Source organism: Neoarius graeffei, chromosome 20 (assembly GCF_027579695.1).
Source record: "Neoarius graeffei isolate fNeoGra1 chromosome 20, fNeoGra1.pri, whole genome shotgun sequence".
Taxonomy (NCBI): Eukaryota; Metazoa; Chordata; class Actinopteri; order Siluriformes; family Ariidae; genus Neoarius; species Neoarius graeffei.
The window spans coordinates 52,670,322-52,681,878 of NC_083588.1; the positions used below are offsets into that span (position 1 = coordinate 52,670,322).

At 42.6% G+C, this 11,557-nt stretch overlaps 1 protein-coding gene across 1 annotated transcript in view; it reads left to right on the top strand.

Annotated features, from left to right (window-relative positions):
- Positions 1-6,061, top strand: part of cavin1a (caveolae associated protein 1a) — a 40,940-nt gene extending 34,879 nt beyond the window's left edge. The window contains exon 2 of the mRNA XM_060901972.1: positions 841-6,061. Within this exon, the coding sequence (XP_060757955.1) occupies positions 841-1,557 (717 nt within the window). The 3' untranslated portion in view covers positions 1,558-6,061. The remainder of the gene's footprint in view (positions 1-840) is intronic.
- The last annotated feature ends 5,496 nt before the right edge of the window (positions 6,062-11,557 follow it).

Consider the following 11,557-nt stretch of genomic DNA (forward strand, 5'->3'; position numbering starts at 1 on the left):
CGTACGTTTTGTTCTGTTATTCTCGCTTTTATTGTTTACATGAGTGTTCTGACACCTCATTCTGTCGGATGTGGTGCACGAAGCGCCAAAGATATCCCATTCAGTGGTGTTAGTTAACAAATCACACCCTGCCAGCAGAGATTTCTGTTCTGGCTCTGACTGTAGCGGCTGGTCGCAGCCAATGACGCATTTGGTCGCGTTTTGCTAACGTAAACGCTGACGGAGGTACGCGATGATGTATGCGATCGTTGAAGGGCTATCCCAATACGTAAGGGTTGAATTTCAAGCCCTATCCCTTGTAGCTCAGTTTCAAGGGGAAGGGCCAAGGGGAAGGCGGAGGGGAAGGGGGAGGGGTAGGGGTAGAAATTAGAATTGGGATTGGGCCTTAGAGTCGCCAGTTAGCCTAACCTGCATGTCTTTGGACTGTGGGGGAAACCGGAGCACCCGGAGGAAACCCACGCGGACACGGGGAGAACATGCAAACTCCGCACAGAAAGGCCCTCGCCGGCCACGGGGCTCGAACCCGGACCTTCTTGCTGTGAGGCGACAGCGCTAACCACTACACCACCGTGCCGCCCCCTGTCGATCATATTTCCTGTCAATTCAAAGTTCTCCATGTTCACTAATTTGTCTGCCTATTTGCGTGCTTATGAAACATCATATTTGTTTGGAAGCTAATTTACGCAAACCTCCACCAAACTGCTGATTATACGAATAAATATTAAGGATAGTCATTGCTTTTTCATCTATTTGTTGAAATTTTAAAGGTGTGGTTGTTATTTATCATATTCCTGATCTTTTTCTTCCCCCCCCATCTGTTTTTATCCATCTGTCCCTCAGGATAAAGAAAAGCCAGCGAAGACCACTAAGACACCCGAGGCAGCGGTAAGCGAGGAGGGTGAACATGTGGTGAGTGAGGGAGAGGAAGCAAAAGACACGGATGAAGTGGTTAAGAATGAGGAAACTGTGGAGAAATCACGGGTGGTGCGCTTGAAGCGCAGCGGCCTGCAACGTGTGGATGAAATCAAGAAGGTCTTCAGCAAGGAGCAGATGGAGAAGACCAAGCAGCGAACCAAAGAGAACCTAGAGAAAACCCGTCAGAGAACCAAGGAGAACCTGGAGAAGACGCGTGTGAGGACCCGCGAAAACTTTCAGAAGACCAGGGTGAGCCTCGGGAAGAAGATGGGGAAGCTAGGAACGAAGATCAGACCCAACAAGGAGCGCAAAGAGAAGATCCGTGCGTCTCGTGACAAGGTGAAGCAGTCGCTCAAATCCGACAGCAAGGTCTACGCCCGCTCGGAGATCACCACTTACCGAGTGCCGCCGTTCACCTTCTACGTGAAGAAGATCCGCGAGGGCGAGGTAGAGCCAGAGCCTGAAGACGAGCCTGAGGATGAAGCGGAAGAGCTGCAAGTGGAGGACAAGGAGGATGTCGAGGTGAAGGAGGCCAAGCTGGTGAATCTGAGCAGCCCTGAGGAGGTTCTGCTTGAGGCAGCGGAACAGTCGCAACTCGTAATCCAGGATTCGGTGCAGCCACAGGAGAAAGCAAGTCAATGAAGCCAACGCAGGAGGCCCTCGTCTGGAAAAAAAAAAAAATCGTGTGGAAATCTGGAGCTGAAAACGAAGGCTACGTGAATGTATACACAGATGTGACAGTGAAGAGTAAAAGTGATGAATGATGACGAGGCAGAAAAGCATGTTGGAGCATGTTTGAGGAACAAACTCATTCACATTAAGTTCTTTTTTTAAACATCACCTTCAGGTGGTTGTTTCTAATTGCAGTCTGTACGCTTTCGAGATTCGACTGACGATTAGCTGGTGACTTTTATCGAGGCGTTCCAGGGCGCTTTCACAACGTCATTCTGTTAATCCGAATAAGAGCAAAAGTGACACTTTTGCTTCAATTAATAAACTCAACAAAAATAAAAACTTTACACTCGTTTCAAAGTCAATAATTTGAACATTTTGGAAAATAGGTTTGAAATAACGACTGTATTCAATTATCTTGTCATTAAAGATGCTATAGCATACAGATCATGTTTGTCATGGAATCGGTTCCACCGGAAATGCGACGACAATGTCCATGATCAAAAACTGTGATTCACAACTTAATGCAGAGCAGAGCGCAGGCGATTTCGAATGGTTTGGGCAGTCACTCGACCTCCAAACAATTCATTCCCAGTGGATGTGGCAGTGACAAACCGATTACGCAAATGACATAAGACAATCTGTCGGTCTTCTGCGTGTGATGTCACACGTGGTCGACCAGGACGGGGGCGGTCGGCTGTGGTGCCAGTTTGATGGAGACGTGTCTGGAGATTATGGATGGTCTGTCGACTGCATCCCATAACCCTCGCAACGTCAGTGACGGATGTTCCCGTATTCAGCATGCCAATGGCACGTTCACGCTGAATGTTTGACAGTCGTGGCATTGCAAATTAACGAATAATTAACCATAAAACCTTGTTTCTCTGAGATGACACTCTACTCTGCTACCGTGAGATCAATTGCACGTGTATCAATAGGTCACGTCACTTGTGTCACGCGGAAACGTGATTTTAGCATACAGTGCTCTCGCACGTGCTACGTAGGCCCGACCAGTAGAATGAATGTGTGACGTAATGCCCTTGACAATGCATTTAACCATAATCACAACAAGAACTCTTTCAAGAAAAGTTTCTAAACACTATTTGAAAAATAATGAGTGTCAAGTTTTTATTTTTGCTGAGTATATTTGGTTTGGTTGCGATTTCAGATTGGATGGAATTCAAGAAGCAAAAAAACAAGGCGTGTTGGACTGGAAATGAGAACCAGCACGAAATAATAAATCATTTAAATAATTAGTCTTTTTGTTTGCAGGACACAACAAACCACCTCACGCTTCTGCAGTTCCACCATTTAGCTCAGTTTACGCATCGTGGCTTCAATCAGCAACATAAAATTGGACCGGTTGTTTTGGTCCAATCTGAGTGCCCATGCTATGTTCTGACCCACACAAACAGAACGCACCAACGGTTCAGTCCACCTGGGCGTATGTGAAAGCACCCTACAAGTCTTGCGTCTTTAAAGACTGCAGTTAGAAACCTCTGCTCAAGACAGTTGTAATTTGAACCACAATCCCTAAAGACTTTTACAAGCATTCGCAAAACGTCGGCATGGACGTCAGGCTTGAGCATCGATTTGGACTTGGATATGTCATGTGAATTGACCAATAACCAGCTGATCACTGAGAGCTCTTCGAACGTTGGGGTTAATATTTGCTCCAAACGTTTTATGCATAATTGTAAATCCGTTTGTGAGTTTTGTAATCCGTAGCCAAGTTTTCACTTTTAATTCTGCTTTTATTTGGGAACTAAACTGACAAATGTGATCTTGCGCCAATATAAATAAGCTAACTAAAAAAGTATTTTAATTCTAGCTGCGTTCCAGATTAACAAGAACCCGAATGCCTATCATTTGCTTCGTAAAAGTTAGCGTACCCTTTTCTGTTGTGCAGATTGACTCTTGAGTCTAATCACGCTGGAAGAGTGGAATGGGAATGATACAATCCTATAATGAAAATGGCAAAAGAAGAATGAAAGAATACTGAATAACCAAATCTGTTTCTTCTTAAACATTTGGATTTTTTCGTTGGACAGCCAATGGGCCTCATTCATCAAACTTTGCTTCTTTTTTTTTTTTGTGCATCCCAAAACCCGATCTGACAAAATTAAGAACATTCCAAGTCTGATTCATGATCTGTTTGTTTTTAGCCCCATCTAAATCTTCATGAATTGCACTTGATCATTGATTGCATGTGTTTTCCAGTCGTTGGTTAGAATAGTTCATCTCTGATAAACATATGTGGCATGAACACATAAGAACATGATGACACTCAAAGATGGAAAAATAAAAATCTAATCCATAATTTCCCTTTTACCCCCAATCCCAAGATGTGTTTGATGCCCCTTCAGATTTCCATTAAAGCAACAATGACAACGTTAACAAGTAACAGGGAAAGATTATAGCTACAGTTTAGGGCTGTCTAAATATATTTGCGTGACTTGTTAGTGAAATTAACGCATCTTGGATGATCAAGTACTTTTAGGATACATAGGGGTTTGAATTTTTCACCTTCGAGTCGTTCCTTTCAGAAAATGTTTATTTAAGCAGCAGAATGGAGTCACAGGCGCATTCTAAACAAGACCATGGAAGGAGGAAGGATGTGTGTGGGTGTGTGTATGTGTTGCCCAGCCACTTTTATGTACAACTCAGGTTAATGCTTTATATCAGGGGTTTTCAAAGTGTGGGAGAGTCAGCCCCCCCTCAGAGAGCAAATAAACAACAGCGCCCCCTCACAATTTTTGTTGTTGCTATATTTAATGTTCCATTTGTATTTTTAAAAAAATGGTTGTTGTACACATTTTTATTTTTTTCTTTTACACATTTTAAACATCTGTGCTTTTTAAAACATCTTTTTTTTACACATTTTAAACATCTGTGCTTTTCTTTTTAAAACATCTTGTTTTACACATTTTAAACATCCCATAGCATTGTTAGCTAGCACCTCTTGGCAGACAACACACTGTGGCAGTGGAGCATCTTCAGATCCAGTCCATGAAAATCCAAACTTTAAATAATCGTGGTCATACTTCCTTCTTTTTTCAGTCCCCCCAGGATTCCGCGGGCCTTTTTTGTGATTGTTGCAGGCTAAAATGTCTGATGTTGCGGGGGGGGGGTTTCCAAAAAATTGCGATGAAAGTTGCGGTGTTTTTTAGGTTTTTGTTGCGATTACATCGCGGGAGGAAGTGAAAGTTGCGAGAAATTGTTGCGATTTTCTCTTTTTGTGATTAAAATTGAGTGATATGTTAAATATTAAGTTATTACCGAAAAACTATTGATTAAAAAAACAAAGACACTGAGAAATGGTCCTATAAACAACTTTACCAATATAAAAGATTACCAGGACTACAAAAATGCCGAAAAATAGGCTTTACTTATTCAAATGCACCTGTTGGTTCAAAAGTTAAAGTGCAGAGAACCTCACAGCACAACATGAAGTTACCTTAAAATATAATATAAATGCCTCAGCTTTCATGGAAGAAAAACACTATTAATACTAGTACTGTGTGCAGGCAGTCTCTCCTGAAGACTAAATTAAACAATAATTATAAACTAATAAAATAAATGGCTCAGGCTTCATAGAAGAAAAAAAAAACAATTTGAACAGAATCTCACAGTATGATGCTGAAGCTGCCTAAACAATGAAAAATAAAATACCATTTTGGCAAAAATGTTGGCATCCATTAATTTCTTGTATTAAGTAAAAAATAATGTAAAGTGCACACAGTCCTTCACTGTAAACATAACACACTTTCAGTAACAGAATTTAAGCCTATATAAACACTGACTCGCACATCATGCAATGTTGCCAGATACTGCTGACGTTTTCCAGTCCAAAATATGTTCAAAACCCACCAAAATGCACTTAAAACCGCCCAATCTGGCAACACTGCGCACATGCTGTTTGTCGACGTCACCTCAAGACAACGCCAACAATTGGTCAAATTTGCGGGAAAGTTGCGGTGATTGGATATAATTGCAACACCGCCCTGAATTCGCGGGGATTGGTTGAATTTGCGTTGAAGTTGCAAATCGCAACATCGTGAAATCCTGGAGGGTCTGATTTTTTGCTTGGCCCAGACTCTGTCTCCTCACTCTCTGTAGCTTTAGGTACTAAAAATCGATCCATTTTGTCTCTGGTAAAGGCTAGCTGAACTTCGCTAAATGTCCGCAATAGTAACTTATTCTGGTTTATGTTTCCTCACGTTGCGCCCCCCCTGAAGAACTCTGGTGCCCCCCAGGGGAGGCGCGCCCCACACTTTGAAAAGCCCTGCTTTATATTAATGGCGTCTAACCTGACATTGTTTAAGACATTAATTAACATGAACAGTAAGAAACATTAAACAAAGTAACAAACACCTGCATCCAGGTTCGAGCCCCGTGGCTGGCGAGGGCCTTTTTGTGCAGAGTTTGCATGTTCTCCCCGTGTCCGCGTGGGTTTCTTCCGGGTGCTCTGGTTTCCCCCACAGTCCAAAGACATGCAGGTTAGGTTAACTGGTGGCTCTAAATTGACCGTAGGTGTGAATGTGAGTGTGAATGGTTGTCTGCGTCTATGTGTCAGCCCTATGATGACCTGGCGACTTGTCCAGGGTGTACCCCGCCTTTCACCCGTAGTCAGCTGGGATAGGCTCCAGCTTGCCTGCAACCCTGTAGAACAGGATAAAGCGGCTAGAGATAATGAGATGAGATAAACCAAATAATAAGAAGAAACCTTTATTCATCACATGCACACTTCAAGCACAGTGAAATTCATCCTCTGCATTTAACCCATCTGAAGCAGTGAACACAAGCACACACACACCCAGAGCAGTGGGCAGCCACACCAGAGCGCCCGGGGAGCAGTCAGGGGTTAAGTACCTTGCTCAAGGGCACCTCAGTCCAAGGCCGCCCCACGTTAACCTAACTGCATGTCTTTGGACTGTGGGGGAAACCGGAGGAAACCCACGCAGACACGGGGAGAACATGCAAACTCCACCCTGGACAAGTCGCCAGGTCATCACAGGGCTGACACATAGACACAGACAACCATTCACACTCACATTCACACCTACGGCCAATTTAGAGTCACCAGTTAACCTAACCTGCATGTCTTTGGACTGTGGGGGAAACCGGAGCACCCGGAGGAAACCCACGCGGACACGGGGAGAACATGCAAACTCCACACAGAAAGGCCCTCGCTGGCCGCTGGGTTCGAACCCGGAACCTTCTTGCTGTGAGGCAACCATGCTAACCACTACACCACCATGCCGCCCCAATTACTCAATATTGCATATCATAAAATAAAGTCCTGAACCCATTAATGAAGCAAGTTTTACACCTGGAGACCAAAGTTCAACAAGTTCTCAACATTTACAAAGATGCTACAAATATATTGGCAAATTTATGTGGATTTTAGTTATGAATTGAATAAATGGGCAATTCTGGTGGATTTTGTTAAAGCATACACTATATGGCCAAAAGATTGTGGACACCAGACCATCATACCCATACGTAGTTCTTCCCCAATCTGTTGCAACAAAGTCAAAAGCACACAGCTATCTAGAATTTGTATCCTGTAGGTTGAGATTCTCATCAAGCGTGACAAAGTTGGACAAGATTAGAAATGTGAATATTAGAGGGACAGGACTAGGAGACAAAGGCGAGATTGAGATGGTTTGGACATGTACAGAGGAGAGATCCAGGAGATGGAGTTTCCAGGTAGAAGGAAAAAAGGAAGAACAAAGATGAGATTTATGGATGTGGTGAAAGAAGACATGAGGATGGTTGGTGCTACGGAAAAAGATACGGAGGACAGGAGGAGATGGAGGGACATTATTCGCTGTAGCGACCCATAACAGGAACAGCCGAAAGAAGAAGACTTTGTATGCTGTAGCAGGGTTCTAACTAGGTCTTTTCAGCGTATCGGGCCGATACGTAATGTTTCCTTACTGCTGTGCCAACAATATTACCGACACACCTGTAAAAGTTGCCGCTACACTAATAAAAAGACTTGTCAATTTGAAAATGTGGTCTTTTGTTTAATTTCCTCTTGTTATCCCTATGCAGCGGTAACGGCATGCCGCCATGCGAATGTTCTACATTTGGACATACTCCACTCCTTGTCCACTTAAGCGCACGGTGCATAACTGCCTGAGTAGTTCCGTGTGGAGATCATCACTGATCATGCTAGTTCAGTTTACCTCCTTCCTTATGCTGTGTTCGCAGTAAAGTACCATCCGTGTTAAGAAGCGCTTACGCGCCATGCACGTAATCCGCGCTGGTCCCTGAGTTACATCTGGATAGTCATGTATTGTAATCGAAGGGCTGAAGCTGAAAATAAAGCTGACGCTTGGTGAACATCAACTGGTTGTTGTATTCTTATTCCATAAATATGTCACCAATATAGTTGAATATTAATTATAATAAGTCTTCAATCAAAAACAATCACAGCAACTTTTGGGAAAAAAAAAATCTCATTAATATTACTAAAAAGAGTGATTTTCAGGGAGGCCAGCAAGTGCCAAGAAATGCACATAGAACCCGTGAGCTTTTGACTGGTACCACTATACGCTGATATTTTGGTCTTGTTAGAACCCTGCTGTAGCGTTACATTTTCCGTTCACTGGAATTAAGAAGCCCAAACCTGTTTCAGCACGACAATGCCCCTGTGCATAAAGCAAGCTCCATGAAGACATGATTTGCCAAGGTTGGAGTGGAAGAATTCGAGTATCCTGCACACAGCCCTGATCTCAACCCCTACTGAACATCTTTGAGATGCACTAGAACACTGACTGCACCCCAGACCTCCTCACTCAACATCAGTGTCCGATCTCACTAATGTTCTAGTTTCTGAATGAACAGAAATCTCCGTAGTCATGCTGAAAAAAATCTAGTGGAAAGCCTTCCCAGAAGAGTGGAGGTTATTGTAACAGAAAAGGTCGATGAAACGGATATAATAGTTAGGCGTCCACAAACTTTCCACATTGTTAACATGACTTACGCAGAGGTGCCAACATTTACAGTTTCGCTGTAGCATTAATGATTTAGACTTCTTGCTATAGCAATATGAGAGCCACCTATTCTCATGAAAACAAAAACTATTCACTGAAGGGGAAAGGACGGAAAGGAGTCAACATTATTAGTTTTGCGACAACCTTTAACTGTAAATTCACAAACCTTGGATTTAGGAGCTAATAGAAAACAAGAGGGTGGGGCTACTGTGTCTTTGGTTGCAGGGTAGAATGTGCTGTTTATTGTTCATACTGTTAGCATGGAACCACCAAACTGGTGGTGGGGTTTTTTTTGGGGGGTTTTGTGGTAAAATTCTGTGGGGGTTTTTGCTTTCTTTAGTTTTTATCTTTGCCTGCTTATTAACAGTCAAGTTCATGGTGTGTTCAAATTAATCAAAGTCCTTCCCATACCATACCATTTGGCGCACAGGGCGGCGCCATTTCCATAGCCCTCAGCCTCTCACCTATTACATAGCTAGGATGACAGTGGGGGGCTAGTCCTCTGGTAACCGCGAGAGTTTGACTCCCTACTCACATCTGTATTGCAGCGTGCCTTGCCAGACGGCAGTAGGCACCATTTTACGATGGTCTTTGGTATGACCCAACCGTAAGCAGAATTCACGATCTCCCGATCGAGAGGCGGACACGCTAGCCACTAGGCCAACTCGCAGTACACTCATGGTGTGTTAATGTTAACTAATGCAGTGAAAATTGTTAATTAAGGGAATTAATGTAAAGTGTTACCCAGTTAAGATCAAATCCAGATGCATGGTTGATAAATGAGGCCCACTGTCCAGAAACTGACGCCTTCGGTGCTTAGATGCAGGATTGTTGGGCTGTCACTGTACATTTTGCGAGCTTTTCAGTGATTTTCAAGAGCTGCTTGAAATCATAGCTATCAAAACATCCGAAGCATGCTTAGTGCTGCAGTGTTTATCCTGTACATAATAAAATCAAGCTAATCATGTTTTCACTTGTTCTGTACATATAATACATTAGCACAGACTCCGTAATAATCGAGAAACTTTTCTTACCATGATATATTCATAGATTGACGCTGATAGAACGTCTCTGTCCTGCTTCAGATCTGAAAGAATGAACGCATATTTCTAACAAATTGTATATGTGCAAGAGCGTATACAGTATGAACCATTTTTATATGCATGACAGCAAATACATATGATTATGTTTATAGTCACGAGATGAATGGCACCGTGCACACTTGTTATGACAGCTTGATATATTGCAGGTATTTTTTTCTTCACTTACTGGAGCACCAGGGAAAAACCGGGACACAACTGATTAATGTTTGGCTTTGAACTATTAGTCAGGGTTTTGTCTATTTCATGTCTGTCTGCCATGAGGATTGTTACGGTAAAAGCTCCAGCTCGACTCAACTCTGACGGTCACTCTAATTTTATCCATGGCTCCTTGATGTTTGGATTTTGTTTTTGGCTGGAAGACGTGTATGATGCTTTGCATAAGGAAATAAGCAATTTTTTTTCTTTTTTTTTTTGCTGAGGTCAGTTATTGAAAATAAAGAAATGAACACTGGACAGAAATATCTGGTGCACTTGGTTTCTCTTTCGTTCTTTGTAGTTCTGCCCTTATACACATTTTTTCATGTGTTTTTCCTCCCTCTCCCTTTTTCTTTTTTCTAAGGAATTTGTTCCTTCCTGCCACACACACACACTTTAATGCAAAGAGGCAGGAAATGAATAGCAGCTAAAAGCATCACCATTTTGATGATCTTGTACACTACTGTTCAAAAGTTTGGGGTCACCCAGACAATTTTGTGTTTTCCATGAAAAGTCACACTTTTATTTACCACCATAAGTTGTAAAATGAATAGAAAATATAGTCAAGACGTTTTTCTGGCCATTTTGAGCATTTAATCGACCCCACAAATGTGATGCTCCAGAAACTCAATCTGCTCAAAGGAAGGTCAGTTTTATAGCTTCTCTAAAGAGCTAAACTGTTTTCAGCTGTGCTAACATGATTGTACAAGGGTTTTCTAATCATCCATTAGCCTTCTGAGGCAATGAGCAAACACATTGTACCATTAGAACACTGGAGTGAGAGTTGCTGGAAATGGGCCTCTATACACCTATGGAGATATTGCACCAAAAACCAGACATTTGCAGCTAGAATAGTCATTTACCACATTAGCAATGTATAGAGTGGATTTCTGATTAGTTTAAAGTGATCTTCATTGAAAAGAACAGTGCTTTTCTTTCAAAAATAAGGACATTTCAAAGTGACCCCAAACTTTTGAACGGTAGTGTATATACGTAAAGCATAATTCACAAAGAGAATGGAGCTGTGTACTTGGAGATAGATATAGATATATATATAAAAGCTCTTGCTGTGAATACATACCATCCCCCCCTCACTGTTTGTCCTTGATGCCTTAGTGGACTTCCATTAGTCTAATCAATGCAGCAGAAATCTGATTAAGGAAAGTGCTTTTTCCATAGATGGAGAATGAGAGGTCGGCAGGACACTTAGCGTGTGTGTGTGTGTGTGTGTGTGTGTGTGTGTGTGTGTGTGTGTATACGCGCGTGCATCATGTCAGCTGCCACACACAAACCAGAAACTGTCTGATGGTCAAAGCAATGCTAAAGCTTCGCAGAGCTGTTTTCCAGAAATGGACTAAAGTTAGGATCAACTGGGAGTGAGTGGGTGAGAGGGAGTGAGTGAGTGAGTGAGTGAGTGAGTGAGTGAGTGAGTGAGTGAGTGAGTGAGTGAGTGAGACCATGACAGTTAGAGAGAGTGAAAGTTAGAGTGAGTGAGTGAGTGAGTGAGTGAGTGAGTGAGTGAGTGAGTGAGTGAGAGTTAGAGAGAGTGAGTGTGAGAGAGAGTGAGTAAGAGCATGAGAGTTAGAGAGAGTGAGTGTTAGGGAGAGTGAGTGTGAGAGTGAGTGAGAGCGTGAGAGTTAGAGAGTGAGAAATAGAGTGAGTGTGAGA